Genomic DNA, 26,421 nt, shown 5'->3' with positions numbered 1-26,421 from the left:
TGATAAGCATTGTTATGTAAATATCACTACAATCAAGATATAGGACAGGGGTCGGCAAACTATGGCCCGGAGGCCAAACTGACAGTTTTTCTAAGTCTGTTCACTGTAACATAGCTACACCCTATCATTATTGCAAACCCTAAATTATTTATTCTCTGGCCCTTTGCAGAGTACCTATGATGATAGTTGTAGATTTTTGTAGATATCCTTTATCAAATCAAAAAATTACCCTTCTATTATTTATGCTTTGTTGAAAATTTTTATCATGAATGCATATTAAATTTTGTCAAATACATTTACTGCATCTTTTGAGATCTTTTAAAAAATAATCTGGTAATAATATAAATTATATTAATTAATTTAAATGTTGAAAAAATCTTGCATTTACTGTATTTAATTTACTAATATTTGTTGGGGATTTTTTGTGGATATTCACAAGGATTATAAGTACTGCAGTTCCCTCTGTTATTTTTATCTGAAGTTTACTAAAATACTACTTGTCTTTTAAATATTTCTTCCTCTTGTAACTTTGTGTTTGATTCATTATTTCTTCCTTAAATGTATGGTAGAATTCACCGTGAAGCAACTGAACCTAAAAAGGCCTTTGTAAGAAGATTTTTAACTGTAAATTTACCTTCTTTAATAAGCATAAAATAATTCAGGTTATTCTATGTCCTCTTGAGTCAGTTTAGAAGTTTATGTCTTTCAGGAAAAATGTCCAATCCATTCAAGTTATGGAATTTATGGGTACCAAGTTGTTTGTTTTATTCACTTATTATCTTTATAAAATCAGTAAGATCCATACTGATGGCTCTTCTTTCATTCCTGGTATTGACCATCTATATCTTCTTCTTTTTTTTTTTTTTGTTGACCATCATTCTTGCTAAAGTTTTATTTATTTTGACTATTTTAAATTTCTTCTCAAGTTGTATGTTTTAAGATTCATTGATTTCTGTTCTTATGTATTTTTTATTTTCTTTCTTCTGCTTATTTTAGGCTTAATTTGCTCTTTTTTTTTTATAGCGTCATATTTGAAACTGAGATCACTGATTTGAGACCTTTATTCTTTTCTTGTAAAGCCCTTAGACCTATAAATTCCACTCTAAGTACTATACTGCATTAGCTGCATCACAGATTTTTTGGCTCCATTTCATCTTAAATCAAATCAAAACATTTTCTAATTATTCTGTAAATTTCTTTTGACCAAGATTAATTAGAAGTGTGTTGTCTACTTGCAAAATATTTGAGGATTTTCTATACACTTTTCATTAATGATTTGCTGTTTATTATATTGTCATAGAATACACTTTGCATTATTTCAACTTGTATAAGTACTCAAGATTTGTTTTATAGGCAATAACATAGTCTATCTTGGTAAATGTTCCACATGCACTCAAAAACAAAAACAAAAAAATGTGCACTTTGCTCTTGTTAGGTTATTGATAGTTATTTAGGACCTTTATAAACTTACTGAATTTCCGCCTACTGGTACTATTGGTTACAAAGAGGAAGCTAAAATCTCTAACTATAATTGTATCTTTATTTTTTATCTCAGTTTTAATAGTTATGGCATTATAAGGTTATTTTGTTAGTTGTGTTCATATTTAGAATTAGTCTTGCATTATAAGGTTATTTTGCATTATAAGGTTATTTTGCATTATAAGGTTATTTTGTTAGTTGTGTTCATATTTAGAATTAGTCTGTCTTTTTGGTAAATTGAACTTTTTATCCTTACATTATATCCTTTTTCTATACCTAGTAACACTTCTTTTTCCAAAATATATCTACTCAGAGTAACATAGCAACTTGAGCTTTCTTTTGATTGATATCTCATGGTATCTTTACTATTCCTTTACTTTTAACCTGTATACGAATTGTGATATAATTGTGTTTTGTATTTTAATTATCTGTCTTTTAGTTATTGTGTTTAGAACATACATTTCACTCAATATAATATTGATAAGAGCAAATTTAAAATCCACTCCATCACTATTGTGTTTTCTATTTGTTTCATCTGCTAATTGTTGGGTTTTTCCATTTTTTTCTGCTTGTTCATGGATTGAGTCTTTTTATGATCACATTTTTTAATATTTCTAGCTCTTTATTTACACATTTAAAAATATTTGAAGAGAATTCCCTAGGATTTACAATATGAAATTTTAATTTATCACAGTGTAACTTTAAATAGTACTTTTTTGTCTTATATGTAGTATAAGAACCTTACGATAGTATGTTTCAAATTCTGCACTTTTATGTATGGCCATGCCACCCTGAATGTGCCTGATCTCATCTGAGCTTGGAAGCTAAGCTGGGTCGGGCCTGGTTAGTACTTGGATGGGAGACCACCTAGGAATACTGCGTGCTGTAGGTGTTGATAATAATAATAATTATAATAATAATTAATAAATAAATTCTGCTCTTTCATCTTCTGTGCTATTGTCATATATTTTACTTTTAGATATGTTACATATGTCATAAATTACAATAAATTATTACTATTTTTGCTTTAGACAATTATATGTTAAGCAATTCAAATTTTTTAAAAATATTTTTTACATTACTTAATATTAACCATTTCTAGATATAGATTTTCTTTTTTCATATAAACTTAAATTTCGGATTAGTATCACATACCTTTTGCCTAAAAAATATTCCTTTAGCATTTCTTATAGCATGGGTCTTAGGCCAATAAATTCTCTGAGTTTTTGTTTGTCTAAAATATGACTTTGGTTCACCTTCATTTATTATAACTATTTAGTCTATGTAAAGAATTCTGGTTGACTTTTTTTTTTCAGCATTTTCATGATGTCATTCTGTCTTGCATAGTTCAGAAAATAAGTTTAATGTCGGTCTTATATTAGTCCATTGTATGCAATGTGTCTTTTATTTCCATGCCATCCCTACCCCAATGCCTTCAATACTTTTTTAAAAATATTTTTAAAACAGTATGAAAATGATATATTATTGTGGGGGGCAGGGTGCGGGGGGAGAGTCAGGGTATTGATTCTGCCTATACAGGAAACTAAGCAGAAGTACACGACATGCATGCCTAAAAATAGCCACCTCTCTTCTGCTAGTGCAAGAATTAGTGCAGAAATTTGAGGCAATATAGTCAGGAGCTGAGTTTGTTTTGGGTTTCATTGTTGCTATAGTCAGTTTCAGTACACCACATACTTCTACTTATGGTAGTGTTATGGACTGTGCTTCTGTGTCCCCCACGCCCCAGCTCATGTGGTGAAATCCTAAACTCCAATGTGCGCGTTGTTTGGAGGTGGAGCTTTGGGGAGGCAATTAGATCACAAAGGTGGAGCCTTCATGAATAAAGTTAGTGCCTTTATTAAAAAACGGTTAGAGAGCTAGCTTATTATCTTTCTGCTATGTGAAGAAACAAAGAGAAAGCAGTAGTCTGTGACATGGAAGAGGGCTCTCACAGAGCCTGACCATGCTGATACTCTGATCTTAGACTTGCAGCCTCCAGAATTATGAGGAATAAATTTCTGCGATTTATAAGACACTCACTCTATGTTAATTTTTTATAGCAGCCTGACATGACTATGAACAAGTGGAGAAGAGAATTATTCTCAGAATTCCTGTTCCACACATAACTTTGACTTTGTATACCACAGAGAAGGTTCTCTATGTATGTTCTTGGCACTCCCCTAGTGATCGTCAACTTCTGCTTGTTACTTGGTGCCTGTCAGCCTATTGATAAGGGGCAGGAGGAGTCTCTGTTGTCCTGGTCTTTGCTTTTGTCTGGGTATTGGGGATAGAGTTCTCAGTGATCCATACCTTCCTTCTCATGGTGGTAAAAGTTTGCAGGTGATGTACAGAAGAATTTCTTGACCTTCCCCCTGTGGTAGGAAATCTCTAATGATATTGGTACAAACCCTAGGCCCAGGACCGTTTCCTATTCTTCCTTTGGGCTAAAGTTTTTTGATTCTTAGGGAACAGGAGTCTGGGAAGGATTTTTTGTCCTTACCCCAGAATCAGCCTCTTGAGCAGTGGTTGCGGTCCATGAAAAAGAACATACACATGGGTGCAAACTCCCCTTTGTCTGTGTCCCGGGGTTCTATCCTCTCATGCTAGCTCATACTCAGCCTTTAACAGTTTAAAAGTTTTTAAAAATATTTTTCTTCCTCGTATGATGCCAGTGTCTCCTAACCCTGCAATCTGCTACAGGAGACCTAATGCTCCCATCATGGCTAACTTTGGAGAAACCTGCTTTTCTTTCAAGCATGGACTCCTTGGTTTCTCATCTCTTTGATGAGTTCATAAAACATTATGATTTTATAGTTAATCTACTTTTACTTGCTTTTAGTGTCAGATAGTTGTAAAACTCTATGCTACACAGTTTACTTTCCAGACTGTCATTTTCTTAAAGAAGTCTTATTTTTTTTTGCTTGTATATTTGTAAAGTTGTATTTATCCTTTTAATATTTGATCCAGATACTTGAATATCTCCTCATCATTAGGCTCTAAAGACATATTTATAAAACTTTAATAAGATTCTGAAAATAAAACAGTGATATTTTATAACTTGAAAATAAAAAATTTCTAATTAAAAATATGACCATAATAAAAGAAAGGGATTTTTTATTTTCTCTAGATGTAGTTTTAAAGCTGTTACTAGATATATAAGGTCTTTTAATGAAATATCATGAATGTTATAACCACCTTTTGTCCAGACCTGAAATCAGACCTCCAAAGGTGCTAATTGCTTATAAAAGCACAACAAAATATCAATAGTATCAATTAATGGTATCAATCTAGTTATGTTCACTAGATACAGTTTTTGACTTGGGATGAAAAATGGCTTAATGTGTTTGTTTACAAGAAAATGTTATGATATTTTCCATGAGGAAAAGTTATAATTATAGAGGAATTATAGTTTTATTCAAAAATTACACATTCTTATACATTTTTAATTACTATGTAAAAAAAATGAAGCTTCCCTAACAATATTCTCTATAATTAGCTGAGTTCTAAAAGCTGTTATCTGAAAGTTCTAAAAGCTGTTACCTATAAAAATAGATGTTGCATCTAGTATAACTATATGGTCACTTGCAGCTCCAAGATTCTATAATTCCTAAATTGTAAATCTGTTTTTAGTAATTTGATTGAAAATTACACTTACAATGAATCTATAATTGCAGGTTTTATATGGGGAGAAATAAAACAGATGTGGGATGGCGGACTTCAAGATTACATTCATGATTGGTGGAATCTAATGGATTTTGTGATGAACTCCTTATATTTAGCAACAATCTCCTTGAAAATTGTGGCATTTGTGAAGGTAACTATTGTTTATGTTGTTGATAAAACATAAATTTTGATAAATATTGAAATATCTTCTATTACTATCAATTTTATTAATATTATTACTTAGAATGTTATTCATCAGCTCATGACCTTATTGATAGGTATAAAACACATAGTTAACACACAATTTATAGTCATAAAACAAATTTAATAAGCAATTAGAAGTTTTCAAGTAATTTTCTTGCATCTAAATTGAATGTGTCTTAAAATTATCACAATGGTTGCTCTTTCCTATCAATTTCTAATGAAATTCTACCTCAAACACTGTTTAAACTTTGGCAACCAAATCTATTTTTATCAGTTATAACTAACTGATAAAGGTACAGAAACAGATCAAAATATTACTCTTTAAAAAGAATTGAAATTATAATTTCAGTTTACACTAATATTATAAGAGCAGAATTTAATTTCTTTCTCTTCATCCCATTCAACATGACAGTACCTGAAATCTCACACACCCATTAATCCCCCAGATTTTGTACAACATCAGTCTTATCACAAACCACATAATTTATGTAAAATGGTTTTGTTCTGCAATGATAATTGGGATTATTTTGCACTTTGAAGAATGTTTTTCCAACTAAAGTATTATCATCTCCTCTTTTCTGCCTTTCTTTTTGCATCTTTTCTTATCTCTTTTTTAAAAATTTTGTTTCAAAATGATTAGTTAATTGGTAAAAAATGAAGAATGTCTAATTGTACTTTACAGGAATGATTCCTATAATTTAGTGATTTGAACTAGAAAATGCTAACATGTAGGTGAACTCATTTATTAACTCTAGTTTTCAAAATAGAGAGGTCAGAGACTTTTTGTGCAATATTCAGTTATGACAGGGTTAAAATAGCCTAAAGTTAGAAAGGCCATAGTTTCCAGAATTTGTTTAATTAAAATGTTTCTGGAACTCATCAAAAGATTAAGAAAACAAATTTTCTACATATTTCATGAAAAGAAAGTTATATTTTAAGAATGGAAACATAATTTGCTATTTTTTTCTGTTAGCATTAAGGTTAATGCCCTTGAAGACCTTATTAAAATAGCAGAAGGTGCTGTCTTAACTGAGAAAGTTATGAATCTATGTAGAAGATGGACAGTCTGTTTTTAAGTGAATATCTGTTCAATTCCTCTTTCCTCTGTAATGATCCTTAACTAAATATATCTATAAAATTGCTTTCGACATCTCTTTACCATCTGTTTTTTGTGGCCCTGTAAAGTTATAAAAATGACCATTGCAGTTTTTCTCAAACTTTCAGGTGCGTAACAGTCACCAAGAGAGCTTATGAAAACAGGTTCCTTTTTTCCGTCTTCAGAAATTTTAAATTTAGAGTATTGGAGAAGGGCTTAATTCTGTATTTTTAGCAAATTCATCAGGTGATGCTGATGTAGGTGGTCTAAGGAAAACACATTGAACAGCATTGGGCAGTATAAGTCTACTCAACAGCTCAGAGAAGTGTGAGATTGATTCCAAAATTGACCTCTCTCATATATTTTGTATATACAATATTTTTACTAAGAAACATGTATATTATATACTACTATGGTATTTGTATATAATGTATATATATTTTCACATAAGAGAATTTTGGTACATAGTGGGTACACATACACAAATAAATGAATGTTTGTGGATTTTTTGCCTTCACGCTTTTTGATATGGGATTTTAATTTTCTTAAAAAGTTTTTCTTAAAAAGTAAATACTTCATGTAAAATATCTATTTTAATATTAAAATATGTAAACATCATTCTATATACTAAATCAAGAAAAATTTTATGTTTAAAATTTAACTCACCCACCTCAATTGACGAAGAAGAGGAAGAAAGATTAAGGGAGGTGAAAGTGTACACAGAAATCATCTTATATTACAATGATATAAATAACATGAATCTTCATAAAATATGTAGTTTATTTATGTACTTTGGTAATAGAAATTCAGCTATGATTGTGAATATAAATTATGAAATGCTCTTTCTGACTGATTCGTTTGTGTGACTAACTTGAGCTGCATGGGTATTGAGTGGTTAATGGCATGCACTTAAAAGTCAAGTTTCCTGGGTTCAATTCTTTCCTCTATCACTTACTAGTTATATAAACTTGAACATGTTTCTTCACTTCTCTGTGCCTCATCTATAAAACAAAAATAACAATTTCTACTTTATTCTGTTAGTATGAAAAGACATTATGTAAATTAGTGGGTTGATATATTTAAAGTGCCTGTTATGAAGTAAATGCTCATTATTAGTTTTTCTTCTTTCTCTTTTACTCCTGTCTCCTTCTCCTTCTTCATATACTAGACCTGCCTTTTGGAATGTTTTTATAACACCTCTTCATTTGCTTTATTTGAGTTGAAAAAAAATTTGAGTTCTGGATTCACACTTGCCTTTACCAAGCGTAATCTGTGTGATTTGGAATAAGTCATTTAATATAGGCCTCAATTTTATTATATATTAATGATGATAATAGTTAAAAGAACACCTATTTTGAGATCTGTGATGTCATGCTTGTTGACTCATCCTTCTTTACCTTCTTTTGTTTTATCATTCAATAGGTCATGCTAATTTTTGATAACATAACTTACTATTTCAGACAAAGGTGTATTCTTTGTGTATAGTTATAGACTCTCCTATAAGGAAAATAGCTATTATGTGAAATAATCAATAAGAGGTTTCAAGGCACACTAGAAAACTAGTTTTTTATCTGGTTGCTGAAAATGCAAAGATGCCAGAGATGTAACCTATGCCTTCAAGGAATTCACAACCAGGTGAAGGAAAGTGAAATGCATATAAATAAGGACATTATAATATGATAATGTCTACATCAGAGGCTGTGGTCACACCAAAAAAAAAGAACTAAACTTTACTAGCATTGTCCTGGAATTATATAGAGGACAAAGTGGGTGCATAACTATAATGTTTATAAACATGGATATGAATTTCAGAGAAACAATACACAATGTACAAAAGTTTACAAAAAGTATACGAAAGAGGTCAATATCTATAAGAGATGATCCAGGAAATAGGGGCATGAAGAGGATAGAAAAGACTTTCCACACCCTGATATAGAATTTGAATTTTATCCTATAAATAAAAAGGAGCCATTAATGAGATTTAAATGGAGAAAGAGTCAAATGATGCTGAATCCTGAAGTAGAACAGTGGACATATGGGAAGCTAATAGAAGATTAGATTTGAAAAAAAATGAGATTTATTAATTATGAATTATGAGGTAGATGGAATCATCCTGATGTTACTCGCTGGTAAATAGTTCACTTATTAAGACAGGATTACTAAAGAGTTATAACTAAGATCTCTGCTGAGATTATACTGGCTTTACCTCTCCCATATGAGGGTGAATAAGTGATAATAAAAATCCAGGCCTAGATTTTATTTGTACAAGCCATGGATGCAGAGCAAAAACATTGTCAGCTAACCAGAAGAAAAAGTTTTCTGTATCTTGTCTGTTCGGAGGAGAACCGTTTATATAATAGTTCTGGCAGAAGAGCCACACTTGCTTCATTCTCTTGTGATTCATTTATCTGGAAGGTTTTCATTTTTGTTTTGTTCTGTTTGTTTTATACACAAAAGGGCTTTTCTAACCAAGACCATGGTGAATTTTGGGTTCTGATCACACTTGATATGAGTATTGCTTATGCTACTTCCTGTCTGTGTGATTTGGGGAAAGTTACTTAATCTATGCCTCAATTTTCTTATCTGTAAAATAACACTAACAATTAAATCCCATGAAATGTTGGTGAAAATTACATTAATAAATGGATTTATTGTCATGGAATAAAGCTTAATATACACATTCCATAGTCGTTCTTAATTTTATGTATATAATGTAATGTACCATAAAATAGCATTATATTGTACAAAGACAGAGAACAGAAGTATATGACTTCAGTATTTTCCTCTTTACATGCAAGGCCTTGGGGTGCTTCTTTAAGTAACTTGATTCATTAGCACTTCACAACTCAAAAATTGTGGCTTTTTTTAAAAAAAAAATATTCCTAAGTTTTAAAAGAGAGGTTTGTCAATCATCTCTCACAATTCATAAAATATTTGCTAATCCAGAGCTTGTTGCTACCTGGGCACAATTATAAAATATTACTTTAGCTTCATTAGGAATGATTTTCTCCTGAATATTATCCAGTCCCTTTCCATATGTACAACTTATCTCACATTCATCTTCAGTCATTTGATAGAAATTATAAAATTCTTATGCCACTTCCACTGTGTATATTAATATTTTCAAAAATCAAAAATATTATAAATAGGAACATTTATTTTAACCATAATGATAAATTTTTCATAGCATTGTTCTTTAAAAAAGTTTGGAGTATGTATCTCATTAACTCCTACTATTTTTATCAGCTAGAAAGGAGGAAATGTTGTTGTTTCCATATCCAAATGCTATAACTCTAGTGTACTCTCCAAGTTATGGGGTTTTCTAAATACTTTTTAGTTTTATGGAAAAGGGCTATAGAAATTTGAATCTTAATTATTTAATCTAATGTTACCTACCACAGGAGAAAACTATATACCTTATTACTTCTTTCACTACTTAATTATCTAACTGATTTGTAGAAACGGAATAGTTATCACCTTGTAAACCAGACATTAAAACAAGTATACATTTTCTATTTAATCTCATATGACAAACATTTTCATTTCGCATCAATTTAATTTTATTCATTTAAATTAATTACTTGGCTTTATAAATGTATATCAGAGTCTATAGAGGATAGAAAGATGAAGTAACATATGTTTTCCTGTAGCAACTTATGACCCAATGTTATGATTCAATCCATCTTCTCCTCTTAACACGTCTGCTAATATATTCATGACCTGGTTCCAACTTCCTCTCAGATTAGTCTCATTATTTTCAAACCCTCCATTTTCCAGCGATATTAAGATACATTTCCATAAATGATTCACCTTTTCTAACAAATTTGCTTTTGAATTCATTTATTATTTTCTCCCTTGAATGCTTTTGAGCTTCTATCATATATATGCTAAGCATATAAAATTCTTAGATAAAGCAGAAACTGACTAGTAATCCAAGGGTGAATAATCTATTATATAGGTCTGCAAAGGGGCAGTTCTCGTCTTAAAAGGAATCTGAGTAGAAATGAAAGCTTAGGGTAAAACCAAACTGTGACAGGTTTAGACTAGAAATGAAATACTTGAGAGAAAGAGAGAAACAGGAATTGATGGTGCTAGATGCTCTTGATCTTTCTCTGTCAAGGATTGTTCTACGACATGGAGTGATCAGCTCTAACCAGTAGAATGCTAGTATCCAGTCATCTGCAGTCAACGAGTATTTATTAAGGGATGGATTAGAACTACTTATCTAATGTTTATCTTCTTCACTGTATTGTAAGCCCATATAGCCTACTATGTCTTGTCTGATCGTGATGATGAACCCTGAAGATAGTACTTGACACAGAGTAAGCACTAAACATGTATTTGATGAATGAATAACAACTGAAGAATCAAAATAATTAGAATTTAAATCCATTCTGAACAAAGAAATGCATAGAAACACATTTTTAAAAAAATGTTAGAGTAATTTGGGGGCATTACCAGCACTAAATGTTTGAGCCACAGCATTAGGTATCTAACTGGAGACAAGTAACAGGTCAATCTTAAGAGGGGATCAGGACCCAAATTCCACAGTCTTCATGTGCCATGTCGGGAAATTAGAATTTCATCTTAAGGACATTGTAGAGTCATTGAAGAACATTAAGCAATATGTGAGATGGTCCCCTCGGCCCTTTTAACAAATGATTTTAAGGAAATAGACGATCATAGAGATAAGGAGCAAGTCAGAGAGAGTAGTTAAGAGGCTATTATAATAATTTCTGTGGGAAATAGAGAAACATTTTAAGACAATGAGGATACTAATGAAGAAGAGTAAGCACCATACATAAGATTTCAGCTTAGAGGCTGGGAGTTTGGAAAAGAAGACTCAAGGATCAACCTCAATTCTGCTATGGGTAATGTGCTGCTGCCATTCACTAAAATCAGAAAGCATAAGTGGAGAAAGGGTTTGGGAGTGAAAAGATGATGAGTTCCAATTTTGGCTTCTGAGTTTGAGATGGCAGTGAGATATCCAAGTGGAAAAATCAGAGAGATATTAAAATATAAAATGTGTCTGTAGGGTGAGGAGTCTGGGCTGCAGATGTGGAATTGAGAGAGTCATTCTCATGTATCGGACAGTTTAAACCATAGGAAACATTCAGGAGTATAGATTGAATGAGAAGGGGAAAGGCTTGCAAAGTGAACTCAACATTTAAGGGGCAAGTGAGAAAGAGGAACTTCTAAAAGAATCAGAGAGGCTTCATAAATGGTTGGAGGCAAACATGCAAAGATAAAAAATTAATGTAAAAATTATGAATTGTTTTTAAATGGAGCCAAAGAAAAATGTTAAATTCAAGTTAATCTTTTAATTTCTAATAATATATATATAATACATTAAGACTGAAGAATTACAATTTTCTTTACAAATTTATAAAACATAATGGATTGTAAAAGAAGTTTTAATTGCTTTGTAAAGCAATGCCTACATTTAAAAACCTAAGCTAAGTGTATATGTGAATGGCAGGACAAAAATTAAAAAGCAAAACTTAAAAGAATGAAATCATGAGATAATTGTTGAATATTTATATCTCTACTTAAAGTAATATCCCCTTTATCCTCAGTTTTGCTTTCCATGGTTTCAATTACCCACTGTCAACTAGGGTCCAAAAATATTGAATGGATAATTACAGAAATAAAAAATTTATGTTTTAAATTATGTGCCTCTGAGTAGCATGATGAAATCTCACACTGTCTAGCTCTGTCTAGCCTGAATGTAAATCATCCCTTTGTTTAGTGCCTCCATGCTCTAGATGCTCCCTGCCCAATAGTCACTTAGTAGCCATCTTGGTTTTCAGACCAACAATTGTCGTATCGCAGTGCTTGTGTTCAAGTCACCCTTATTTTACTTAATAATGGCCCCAAAGCCATTCACATGACTTTGATTACAATATATTTTTTAAATTGTTCTATGTTATTAGTTATTGTTGTTAATCTCTTACTGTGCCTAATTTATAAAATAAAGTTTATCATAGGCATAAATGTATTAAAAAACACATAGTATATATAGGATTTGGTACTATCTGCAGTTTCTGACATCCACTCAGTGTCTTGGAATGTATCCCCTTGTGAATAATGTAGAAGTACTGTATTCCTAACAGAAAACAAGGATTCTGGATCAAAGAACAGACAAATTATTAACTTACATAACAATTTTACCATTGGTTCCCAGTGCTGCAATCCCCCACAAGGCAATAGGGTACAACTGGATGTACCCTTTGCATACAGAAGTTTATACCACAGGACAGGAACTAAGAAATCATGAATCTCAGGGCTTATATAGTATAGCTGTGCCAGCTGCCTATGTTCTCCCTGGAGAAGAGGGAAGATCTTAACTTTCTAAAGTAAAGACATTGTCTCTGGTGAGGCAAAGGTCCCTAGGTTTAGTATCCTTAGAATGTAAGCAGATGGCTTCAGGGGAGAGGTTTCCACTCTATCTTTAACTTAGAAGGATTCTTTGCCATTCAAGCATTCTTTAACCCATATGTGAGCAATGTTTTGCTCAGGAAGCCCTGACCATGCATAAATATGATTTCCCAACCATTACCAGAAGTGCTAGACTCTGAAGCAGACTTGAGTAATTACACCAGAACAGAATCTAGTGTTTTGTGATTTGTAAAATGGAAAACCTTCCTCTAATGATTTTGCAAATCCTAGCTGAGATAATTTGCTAAGGGTTCTAAGTAGAGTAGGTTGATAGCAGAGCTGTAGTCAATCGCCCTGTGATGATGGATTTCACATCCAGCTGCCTTAAACTGGCTATAAAACCTAGAACAAAGAGCAGTATCTCTACTAGACTCAGTAATTGGAAGATCCTTAAATTTTAAATGTGTAATCTCTATTCATTTGTGGCTCCAGTTGCCCCAGACTTCATTTACTACTTTCTCTTCTCTCATAACAGCACTTTATGTTTATCTCTTAGAGCATTTTTTGTTACAATTTATTGTCCTTGTCATCCTCATTGGACTATGAATACCCAATGAGAAAAAATGTTTCTTGAGCAGCAAGTACATGCAGGGCATTGCGTTAAATGTGAGAAATTTCTGAAAATGATCACGTCCTTAAGAATACTCACTGTCTTGTATTTTATACATTTTGAGGTGTATAGTCATAATCCATATTGTTTATTTAGGGTGAGAGAATGGAGGAGGGGGAGAAGGAGGGAGAGAGAGAGAGAGAATTAACCATCAAGAGGGGAGATGTCCTCTACTTACACAATTGTGTCTTTTAAGAAGAGTGAGAAAAGGAAGGTGAATGTGATCTTAATCTTTGAAGGAAAAGGTGACACAATATGTGAGTGACCAAAAAATTAGAGTTTTAATTTTTTCTCTATCCTCAATCACTAGCTGTTATATGCTAAAGCTGTGCATGGGAATGTTTAAGAAGAGTAATCAGAATTTAAAAATAGAAAATAATTTTCCTCTAGTTCAAACTTGATTATTTTAAATTGTCACTCAAGCAAGAGTCTGCTTGTTGAACAAAATCATGCACTTGTGATTTGTTTTCTCCCTAGGGAGATTTAAAAAGAATGAATTAACATTTGTAAAGGTCTTTGATATAAAGTTCAATATAAAAGAATGAAAATATTCTGATGGAACCCATACAGAAGTAAAAAGCTTTTTTCTGACATAATCATTAGAAAAAGATGAAATTGTATAGATGTAATTGTAAGGTAAACATGTGACACATCAAGAGAAGTTTTAAAAGCAAGCCTTTATTCAGAGAGGGCTCCCAGGCATGGTTCACTGGTCCGAGGAGGAGGGGGACCAGAGAAGTCACACCCTGGGGTGGGAGGGCATAGTTTTTATGGGGTTATGTAGGGGTAGGGTATAGAATGGGGGAATGTTAATTGAATGTTAGTTGAGCATCTGGATTAGGGTGGTAGCACCAGGGCTTTAGGGTGGGCCCTTGTCAGTTGGACTCCAGACTTCGATGTCCAGCTGGGAAGTCTCCAGGCAGACATGTGGCTGGCCTTTCCTCCACCGCCAACCTAACAGTAAGTTTTAGTGATGAGTATAAAGAAGAGAATTGAATTTACTTTTCAGTTCTTGTACAGGTTTAATTATAGGTTTTCATAATTTGATATTTCAAAGAGCATATCGACCCCCTTTTAAAATAGGGAACAAATTTACCTCAGTAGTGTAAGGGATAAGTTATATTGTGCTCTTTATATAGTTCGATCTCAAGATAATTTGAAGCTGAAATTTTATTTAATTTCTACTTTTAAAATAATTTCTGGTCATAATTTAACATAGCAAATATTTTTTTCAAATCATATATTTTATACAGTTAAGGAATGTCCAGATAAGTATCATATTTCTACACATTATATATGTAAAATGAACAATTCATTGATTGATTTCAAGTTGGGCTTTATCTACATTTAAGATAAAGCATTTAAGATAAAACAAAGTACTAACTATTATGCTCATATTGGTCAATACTATTTCCAAGATAATAGACTACTGCTTCTACTCATTTATACATAATTTATATCCTGCATGTATTCTTCTAGAATAAGTAAGTGTGTCAGACATGGTAAATAAAGTCATTGATTATTTTGTTCAAAATTTAGTGCCTTTCATTTCAGTTCCTTTCATTTAGTTTGCCTTTGTTATAATGATATTGCTATCTTTTTTCAAAATAAATAAGATTTATTTTTCTAAATAACATTTTTCTTTTCTGTTTTTAAATTTCTGTTGGAAAAGTCAAAGACAGATATAATTCACATATTATCAAATACTACAATTTATAAGAACAGACTAAGAAGGCCATTTAATTAAACTTCATAAATTCTATATTAATAAATTCTTATTCTTTTGTATAGATTAACATTGCTGCCACTGTCATGGAGGACATTAGCTTCTTGACAATAGGCCATTGTGCTGGATCTACCTGAAAAAGCATCCTTGTCTGAACTTGGCATATTCGTATGTATAGGTTTGATTTACTTTCCCTTTATTTCTCTATTTTTTTCCAGTACAGTGCTCTTAATCCACGAGAATCTTGGGACATGTGGCACCCCACTCTGGTGGCTGAGGCTTTATTTGCTATTGCAAACATCTTCAGTTCCCTGCGCCTAATCTCACTGTTTACTGCAAATTCTCACCTGGGGCCTCTGCAAATATCTCTGGGAAGAATGCTCCTGGACATTTTGAAGTTTCTATTCATATACTGCCTTGTGTTATTAGCATTTGCAAATGGCCTAAATCAATTGTACTTCTATTATGAAGAAACAAAGGGGCTAAGCTGCAAAGGCATACGATGTGAAAAGCAGAATAATGCATTTTCAACGTAAGTCAAACAAACATTTCTATCTGTAATGTTGTGCAGAATTTAGATTGACTTTGAAAAGTCCCTGACAAGTGATTTCAAAGAAAATTATGCTTAATATAGAAAACAGAATTAACATGCTTTAGAGAGTAAATGTTTCCTGCTGACATTAAAAGAAATATCCAGTACATTTAGCTTTTAGTAAAATGGTCGTTTCTTTCAAAATGACTGTATACACACACACACACACACACACACACACGCACACACGCACACACTCTCTCACACACACATACATTATAGTTTTAAAGTGTGGAATAAAATGAAAATTTGTGCCCCATTAACAGTTTACAAACACATTAAAAGATAGAATATGTATATATAAAAGCAATCATGTAAGAAATCCAAGTGTTTTTCAATTTTTCCTCATATGTGCTTTCCAGATGCTAAAGTCTCTTCACATATCTCTTTCATTCTCTAGTTTCTCACATAAAAATTTAAACATGTAACAATAATTAAACCTAAGTTATTATTGTTATGCACTCAATATCTTCTGTGCTTAGCTTGAAATACCAGGCTCTTCAGTGATCTGCTCCTTGCTTCTTCTTCAAGCCTCATCTTTCTCCATTCCTCAATCACACTCTCTCCCCAGAACACCCTTGTTGTCACTTGACAAAATTTTATTATATTTTCCAAAACTTATCTCAAGTGTATCTTTTCCAGAAGGCATTCTCGATTCCCTCTTGACTGTGAGTAGCTAGAGGGCATAGACTGTGATCTATGTTTTCTATGTCTCTCCCTGCATTTTTTCACCAGCAAATGGACACTTCTTTCTGTTATTTTCTGTTTAACATGGAAAAATTACAAGTCACTAAAAGAAACCAATATTAGTGACTAAAATTACTCTACATGTAATTTTAAACAAATAATCTCTAGATAAGGGACTCACCTATGAAGAGAGGCACCTGGGCTTTGTGACAGATAATGTCTCATTAAGAAAAACTCTGATGTTTGTTGGAGTTGTATTCCTCATAATTGAACCTGATCAATTGAGGGTATAATTTGTTTTAATTTCACATTATTTAATTTTACATTATTTCTTATAAACTAAGAATAAAATATGTAAATGTGTCTTGTATTAATTTATGTTTCATTGTTTTAGTCCCAAGGGATAAAGAAAACCTCAACTATGGAATGCATTGCTTGTTTTACTTATTTGCTTTCTCCAGTTGTAAGTACCTAACTAGGGAACAAGCTAACTTTTAAAAGTGGCAATTGAGAAATATCTTCAAAGAGCAAAAGACAAAATGTTATCTTTAGAAAGGCAGTGCTATAACAATATCCCAGGGGAATTAACCAGGTTTTGGTCTTCAACTGATGTTTTATGCTGTGTCATTTAATTACGTGTGGCATTAACCTGGAAAGCTTTCTGTCCTTACCATAGAATTTGGAAAACAACAATCACCTAAAGACAGTCTGAGATTCAATGTAGCTAATGACTCTATATGTATGGGCATTGTTGCTATCAATAGTTTAGGGAATAACATTATGAAAACATTTTTAGAAGTAATGACTTTAAATGTTAACTCTAGTTTTTAAAATCATATAATAAAATAATAATTAACTTATAAACAGCAAGGTCTTAAATCATCTAAGAAGTAAATATATTTTAAGTTAAGTGGAACTATTTTGCAAATCTCATTTCTGATTCATTTCATTGAAAAAAAAGGAAAAAATTAAATAAGAATGAAATACAAAATTAGTCATAAAATGTCATCTTATTTTGAATTTTCTCTTTTTAAATTCTTGTTAAAAATTAAGTAAATATTTTGCCTAAGGGTTTGTTAATATTTCCTAATAATTTAGAACTTCTTAGTTAGACAGAAGTAAATCAATATAATTCGCCCATGACAATCCATTTACTCTACATCATTTTTTTTATTTGAACAGTTAAAAAACAATTGCTATGGGATTTTGGTGGCAACATTTATTTTTTGTTTATTTATTATATCACTTATGCTATGAAATCTCTAGCTCTCTGTGAACTGCTATTGATGTCAGGGGAAAACCAGATGTTTTATATTTTTATATTTCCAGTGAGAATATACACTATTTAAAAAATGATTTCACATTGAATCCAAAGATACTAATTTTAATTTTGGAAATTATCTTTAAAGTTACTAAAAATAAAGAACTAATAACCTTGAGTCAAATTTACTTTTTCCTGAGAAATTTTTCAAAAAATACATTTTTGTGGCCTGTTCAGGACCAATGAACTAGATTAAACTCTCTCTGATAGTGTTAGAGTCTAACATCTGGTTGCCCTTTAAGAATACATAGTCAATTCTATGGCCATGCTAACCTGAACAAACCCTATCCCATCTGATCTTGGAAGCTGAGCAGAGTCAGGTTAGTACTTGGATGGGAGACCACTTAGGAAGACTAGGTGCTGCGGGCGTAAAAAATTAAAAGATAAGGGATTGTAAACTGACAAGGTCCTTGCAATCTGTAACGTCACCAAAGGGTTGCCTTGCCTTAAAAAAAAAAAAAAAAAAAAAAAACCTAGTCTAAAAAAATAAAAGACTAGTCAGCTCCCACACAATACAGATTCCTGCTGGTGAAGTCAGTCAGCAAAATCAGGTAAAATAACTGACATTAGCAAGGAAAGAACTTAGAGTAAAACCTGGCTTCAGGAAGAGCAAGAGTTAACATAGCACTGGACCGTGGGATTCTTTACTCTGGGAATCAACGTAAACATGATTCAGCTAGTTCATGTGTATTCTTTTCAGAGGTTACTTATTATTTGACTTCCTCAATTCTCTGCGTTTTAGTTTGTGCTGTCTCAAACCTTTGGCTTCTCATAAACCTTACATCATAACTCCTAGCATTTCAGTCCCTTTTGGCAACTACTCCATTTTCTTGATTTTACTAAGTTAAACTTTCTTAGAGAAGAAATTTGTTCAGGTTCGTCTTTTCACATGTGGCTATGCCATTGTCCAGCAGAGTCATATAAATTGACTCTCCTTGGGTCACTTGACCATGACTGAACTAATCTAGAAAGGCTCTTGGTGGGGAGCTTTAGAGACCTACATAAGGACCACCCCTGCATCAAATGGTACACATGGAACAATGTCGCAGGGGCTGAGAGCTGCCAGGAAACATGATTGACTTGGTCCTACAACATGATTCCAAACTAATGCTAATCTCCCTAAAGACTGAAATCTTACCTCTTCAGTCACTATGCTATGTAACAGATGTTTTTGTTTTTGTTTTTATAATATAATTTAACTATAGTTTTACTGTGACCATTTATCAAATAGTGTAAGTGTTCTCTTGTCTTTTTATGACATTGTATTAAGGATTTATAATGGTCCTCCTGAAACAAAGATTTTTTTCATTTGGGTTTAAACATTCTTCGCCTTACCCTATTTCTTTATTTTTTTTCATTAAATTTATTAGGATGACATTAGTTAATAAAATTATATAGGTTTCAATTTTACAATAAATCATCTGTATATTACATTATATGTTTACCGCCCAAAGTCAAATCTCCTACTGTCACCATATATTTATTTGACCCTCTTTCCCTTGTCTACCTCCCCCCTGCCCTTCTTTCCCTCTGGTTTCCACTAAACTGTTGTGTCTGTGAGTTTTTGATTATCTTTTGATTTGTCGCTTTCATTTTTATATTCCACATTTGAGTGAAATCATATAGTTCTTGACTTTTTCTATCTGATTTATTTTGCTTAGCATGATGATCTCAAGAGTCATCGATGTTGTCACAAATGGCAATATTTCATCTTTTCTTATGACTGAATAATATTCCATTGTATATATGTATCACCTTTTCTTTATCCAATCATTTATTGTTAGATACTTCAATTGTTTCCATGTATTGGCCACTGTGAATATTACTGCAATGAACATCGGGATACATATATCTTTACAGATAAATGTTTCTAATTATGAGAGTAGATACCCAGAAGAGAAATTGCAGGGCCACATGGTAATTCTATTCTTAATTTTTTGAGGAGCCTCCATACTGTTTTCCATAGAGACTGTACCAATTTGCATTCCTACCAGGAGTGTTTGATGATTCCTTTCCCCACAACCTCTCTAACATTTATTATTTGTCTTGGCGACAGACATTCTTACAGGTATGAGATGGTATTTCATTGTCGTTTTGATTTGCATTTCCCTAATAGCTCGTGAGGTTGACCATCTTTCAGATATCGTTTGACCGTTTGTATGTCTCTTGAGAGAAGTCTATTCAGATCCTCTGTCCATTTTTTATTCAATTTTTGTCATTGATTTGTATGCGTTCTTTACATATTTTAGATATTAGCTACTTATCAGAGGTGTTGTTTGTAAATATCATATAACATTCAGAAGGTTGTCTCTTTCCTTTGTTGATGAGTTTTGTTTGTTTGTTTGTTTGTTTTTTGCTGTGCAGAATTTTTTTAGTTTACTATAGTTCCATTTATCTTTACTTTTACATCTTATCCCATTTCTTGCAATAAGCTAAAGAAACTTTACTTTCAATAAGATCACCAGAATTTGTTCTTTGGCAGGAATGAGTAAAATGTTCCCTGAAATATAAAAATAGCAAATTTTATAATCTAAGCATTCTAAGACACATTGCCAATTTACAAGATTCACTATGCAATTTTAATCATCAGTATGGAAATCCATAATGATAACATTATTTTAAATCTTTCTACAACTAAAAGCAAAATCAGGTAAAATAACTGACATTTTTTAAAGACTAAGCATGGGAATCTATTATTTCTTAACTATCACTCATTAGGTCATAAACTTCCTATGTAAAGTACAAAGAATGTAAAATAGTAAAGATTTTAGACTTCGTGAGCCATATGTTCTCTGTTGTATCTACTCACTTCGGCCTTTGTTAACACAAAAGAAACCACATACAATGTCTAAATGAATGAGTATGGCTGTGTTTCAGTGAAACTTTATTTATGGTCATCGAATTTTAAATTTATATAATTTTCGCATATAAGAAAATATCATTCTTCATGTTTTTTTCAACTATTTGAAAAAGTAAAACTCCTTCTTAACTCAGGGGCCATACGAAAACAGGCTGTGGGTCAGATTTCTCATTCCTGCCCTAGAAAACAAAAATAGCTTTTAAAACTCTTAGGAAAATTAAGTACACATTTTATACAAGTGATAAAATAATTATTTATTTTTTATTAAGTTTAATTTTATAATTACCCTAAAACATTATTTTACTATTGATATATATTTTTAAATTAATCAGATATACACAAGTGTAATCAGGTTCTACTGTTATATTTTATTGTATACTGATTCTATTAATATAGCTATTAGTGTCATTTTATCTTGATTTCAGGTTATTTGAGACACTCCAGTCCCTGTTTTGGTCAATATTTGGGCTCATCAATTTATATGTGACCAATGTCAAAGCGCAGCATGAATTCACTGAGTTTGTTGGTGCCACCATGTTTGGAACATACAATGTCATCTCTCTGGTTGTCTTACTCAACATGTTAATAGCTATGATGAATAATTCTTACCAACTTATTGCTGTAAGTTGAATAACTTTATTTTAATTTAATATTCTGTCCTAGAATGTGTTGTTCTTAACTATACTCCATCCTATTATTGTTGGAAATAAAGTCTGTAATTGGCTATTGAGAAGATATATCAGAAGTATAATATAAATGGTTAATTTGACGTTTCTAAGCAGTATTTACCATATTTAGCTATATGTTAATGTAGTGTTATTACATAAGATTATAAAATAAACTGAATCTATCTGACCAGACAGTCATTGGCTAATAAGCAGTAGATGAAATATGAATTATGAACAGGCAATGTATCTCTATGCAGTGTCCTTTGAACTTTGTATTATCTCTGTTCAGTTAGCCTATAATCTCTTTATAAGCAAACACAGGCCAGCTTGGCAAACTATAAAAGATACCCAGAGAGGAGTCTGAGGGGAAAAGCTGCAGTAGATCAGTTTCTTAAAGCCTAGAAAAAGCAATGTAAGTGTAACTCAGAATTTTGTAGCAGAATATACAATATCTGTGTTTATTTGAATCTCTGGACTCCAAAAACTTAGTTTAATTTATTTATTCTTTCATTCAACAATTTTTTATTGAGTGCGTACTCTACTGTCAGGTACTTTTCTAGGAACTAGAAATACAGCAGTGAATAAGGAAGACAAAGCCCTTTATCATCTTGAACATACATGCTAGTGATGTATGCCTAAGGCCAATGGCAATAGTGATAAAACAATCCATATTGGAATGAAATATGTTTCTTAAGTCTTTAATATTTATTCCTTAGACAAGTAGCATTTCATAGGGATAATTACAGGCCACTCACTTTCTCCATAAATACCTATAGTTATATTGCATCTTGGAATCTATTGCTAAATCTCTGGAGTATTATTATTGTTATTTTAAGAAGCAATATTCAGAATTTCACTTAAACCTGTCACAGATGAAAAATAGCATAAATTTAAGAATAGATGATTTTTATTCACTGACTCACAGTCTAAAGTATATCCACTTAGATATACCTAGGTCTTAGGATTTGCGTGCACAATCTAAATTTTTGGAGTTTCATTTAAGCATCTTACAAAGCTGATTTTTAAAGATAGTCCCTATATATATTGGCTTCAGAACTTCTGTATTCCTCTAATTAACATATTTTTATAATATAAATTTTATTTCCCAGACCACCTCTTCAAACATTAGAAAGCTTCTAATTATCAAGCTATGTACAGTGAAACTATAAATATATAATTTGGATTCTATAAAACATTAAATGTACCAATTTCATCAAGAGAACATTATTCAGGAAGAGTATGACATTTCCTTTTTGCTTCCTCATGGAGTATGTCTTCCTAGGTTTCTTCTTACAAAGATAAGAACAAGCTTCGTATCTTTATTTTTGTTTAGCCCAAACTCTAAAACTACTTGAGAGGAGAGCAGGCACTGAGGAGCTGAGACGAATGTACCTGCCAGCACCCTGCACACAATGCCTCCTTGGGGCATGAACATAACAAGTATTTGATTTTCACCTGTCCAAGAATATCAGAATTTACCCTGAGGGCTTTCTCTTTTGTCCTGATATCCCTAACTCAGAGCTTTAGAGTAAAGCATGAAAACAGAGTTTAATAGTTAAAAGGCAAAAACAATCATGTGTGCCATGTCTAAAGCCTGCTTCTCTTTCACTCATTTGTTCACTGATCAAATATTTATTGTGCACCTAGTATATGCCAGAAGTATGCTTGACTTTAGAAATATACAGAATAATGATGTTCCTGCCTTCAAGAAAATGTAATGCAGAAGGGACAAAAATCTGTAAATAATTTTGATATTGAGAGGAGCATGACAAATTGAGGGTGGGAGGCAGCTGAGGTTGATGGCAATCGGAGCAGGTTTCCTGGGAAAGGAAATACCTAAGCAAAGTTTTAAATATTGACTAAGAGTTAAAAGGTAGGTAGCAGAAGGTGGTTTTTAGTGATCACCAGCTTAGAACTTTTCACTTCGCTTTTCTAACCACTATAGACTTTGTTTAGACCCTCTGAGAATCCCAAACCAAGAACAAAGGCAGAGTCTGTTTTGCAGAAGAGTACATGTTGAGGACAAGATAACCCTTAATTTATGACTCAGAATCAGAAAGAGCAGGCGCTGCTGACAGGCCAATGCTTTAAGTGACTGCCCTTTTAATATCTTAACTGATTCTACTGAATTCCATTCTGTTACTGCAGCAAATAATATATACTTTTTTTTTATTATTAATCTAGAATCTAGAAGCTTTGTTTAAATAAGGAAAGGAAGGGGGTAGAACTGGAGGAGAGGGAAAGGAGGGAAAAAGGGAGGGAAATTGTATTTTCTGTGCTTCCATCTCTTAATTGATTCCCCCAATCAGACATTTGCTAAGCAATGATGATCCATTTTCTAGATATGGTGATTCCTATTGAAAGCACAATTTGTTTAGTGTCTAGAATAAAATCTACATTGTTCATATTAGAAATGTATATACAACATAAGTATTCATCAGTCCACAACAATTTAGGAATTCAGAATGATACATAGTTTGATATTATTATCCTACTCTGAATTCTGAGTTTTTAAAAATAACATTAATGGGTTATATCGATTATTTTGTGGTTTTTAAATATCTATATGCATAGTTTCTACCACTTCCGACTTGCCAGATTTTTTGCTTAAATCAGTTTCTGGCTAATTTAAAAGGAAACTGGCTGCCCTCTATTCTAATTACCACAAATGTTCCTAAGTTTTCCCAAGAGATAAATAAAGTTGAATGATTAATAAATGATGATGAGGGATAGCTTCAGGCTTATGCACAACCACCAGCTATACCCCTCTCTGGTGCTCATTGGCCAGAGTTATGTCAGGGTTCCATGCTGCGTCAGAGACCCTCCCCCACACTTGTTAAAGAAACTTCTCTCTGGATTTATGCTTATTGCCTGAAGGTGGATGATGATTATTCACATGGAAACATATAAAGCAAAGTTTTTTTTTGTAAACACCAGAAAGCTAAGCCACGAGCATCTATGAAGATTGCACTTACCCAGGCAAGGGGTTCAAGGCCATGGATAAGATTTGAAGCTCTGTTTGTGGCCAGAATCTAATGAAACAGCTAATGTAAGCCTACAGTTCAGGAAATCAAGATTCATCTTCAGGACATAACTTCTCATTGCAGTCTCTTAAGCATGGAATTATTTTAGATGTCTGTTTCATGAAAAAGGGAAGGAAGAAAAGTGACAGGAGAGCTGTGACTCCTCACCAGGGTAAGCCATCATCTGAAATGTTTAGATGACTATCTCCAGGAGTCAGTGGTGTTTTTATAAGCAATTTAATTAATTTTCCAAGAGCCACTCAAAATCAGGTTACAGGCTTTCTATGAGGTTTATCTTACCTTATTAAGAAATCTGTCAGCAATTGTCACATTCTCTCATTCAGGACCACGCAGATATAGAATGGAAATTTGCTCGAACAAAGCTTTGGATGAGTTATTTTGAAGAAGGAGGTACCCTGCCTACTCCGTTCAATGTCATCCCAAGCCCCAAATCTCTCTGGTACTTGATCAAATGGATATGGACACACTTGTGCAAGAAAAAGATGAGAAGAAAGCCAGAAAGTTTTGGAACAATAGGGGTAAGAACACAGCATGTTAGTATTACTCTTTTTTTTTTTTAGTTGTGTATTTAAATGTATTTGTACTCCTTATTAAATATTTTTGCATTTTTGGCTCCCTCCCCCCCACCCCGGTTGTGTTTGGTGAACATTTACTGAACAACTACCATATTTAAGACATTGTCTGAGTGATGCTGACTTTTTCACAAACCTATTTCTTAAATTGAGGGCTGTCACTAGTATTTGAATAAGAGCCACAATTTACACAGGCCTCTTTTAGCCCCACCAGCTGAAGTTTAAGGAACTAAAACATTCTCTCTTAGTATGTTAATTTTTAGCACTTTTTAGAATTATAGTCTCAGGTTTTTTTGTGGCATTACTTACTCATTGTCTGTTTCTCTCTCTGGATTTTAATGGAAGAGGTCTAATTTGGTCACCTCATATTCTTAGCGTTTACAACAGACTCTTTCACTGAATATATTATGCTTGATAAAATTCGTTCAATTAAATGATTGAATGAATATTATATTTTGAAAATGTTGTGCCATATTCAAGCACAGTGATTTCAGAATATGTTTAACTGTTCAAAATTTTGCTTGAACTCATATCAAATACCAGGACATGTATTTTAAATAATACTAAGACTTCATAGAGTCTTGCTCCTCTTATACTGAAAGATTAAACTTTCTTTGGAAATTTCTTTAATACTGGAACTCAGGAGGTCAAGCAATTCCAGCAGAAAATACAAGGGTTTAAGGCTTCGCTTCAGATAAACCACTGGATAGAGTCAATCATTCATCATTTCCTTCTCACTTAATTTCATAATTTTCAGAGTTCTCATAGTGATGTTTTGGGAACTAATATCCTAACATTTATTAGTCACTCTGACTTCAGAGAAATTGCTTTGGAGGTATTCCAAATAATGTTTGGAAGCACTGATATTTCTGTAATCTCAGAAACAAGTCTAATTCTAAAGAGAAAGTGACTGGCAAGAGAGTATAGCAAACAGAGAAGCAGATATATTCTTTTCTCTAAGCTGTTACTCTGTAAACTTAGAGAATAAAGTTTGGGCATATTTCTGATTTCATAAACAAAGTCAGATTATGAGGCTGCCTAATGCTGTAATCATCACACTAATTTGTAGACTTTATCACTGATCCTAGAAAGAAGTAAATACTTTTACTCCAAACATTTGATTTGTCTCTACGGATGCAGGAGGGATTCTCTAACTACAAACAGAGTGTTCTTTGAGTGGAAAAAATAAGTTCTAATTATTAAAAAATATATTGTTGTAAAAGTAATAATTTAGGTTTAATAAGCAATTATTGCACCTGTTCCATATGCCAGGAACTGAGCTAGGACTTGGGGGTGGGATGAGGTGCAAAGGTGTGGTTCTGTTCCTGAGGGCCTCGTTTGTAACATGGGAGATGCAGATATGAGAACATATATACATTTTACATAATAACTTTAACATTATAATATATTTACGCACAAGATGCTGTGGGAACAGTGTGAGAAATAATATGTTCTTTCGGG

At 32.5% G+C, this 26,421-nt stretch overlaps 1 protein-coding gene and 1 pseudogene across 2 annotated transcripts in view; both read left to right on the top strand.

The window, feature by feature from the left end:
• Window positions 1-26,421, top strand: part of TRPC4 (transient receptor potential cation channel subfamily C member 4) — a 206,084-nt gene that overhangs the window by 161,428 nt on the left and 18,235 nt on the right. The window contains exons 5-8 of one of the 2 annotated variants that reach the window (XM_016123469.2): window positions 5,154-5,293; window positions 15,435-15,748; window positions 21,102-21,297; window positions 24,712-24,921. In XM_016123469.2, coding sequence (XP_015978955.1) covers window positions 5,154-5,293; window positions 15,435-15,748; window positions 21,102-21,297; window positions 24,712-24,921 — 860 coding nt within the window. The remainder of the gene's footprint in view (window positions 1-5,153; window positions 5,294-15,434; window positions 15,749-21,101; window positions 21,298-24,711; window positions 24,922-26,421) is intronic. The other variant, XM_016123470.2, reaches the window with a different exon arrangement.
• On the top strand, window positions 2,253-2,371 carry LOC118609652 (annotated as a pseudogene).

This window comes from Rousettus aegyptiacus, unplaced genomic scaffold (assembly GCF_014176215.1).
Source record: "Rousettus aegyptiacus isolate mRouAeg1 unplaced genomic scaffold, mRouAeg1.p scaffold_m13_p_11, whole genome shotgun sequence".
Classification (NCBI taxonomy): domain Eukaryota; kingdom Metazoa; phylum Chordata; class Mammalia; order Chiroptera; family Pteropodidae; genus Rousettus; species Rousettus aegyptiacus.
The sequence above is the reverse complement of the archived record's forward strand: the minus strand, read 5'-3'. Positions and strand labels throughout refer to the sequence as shown.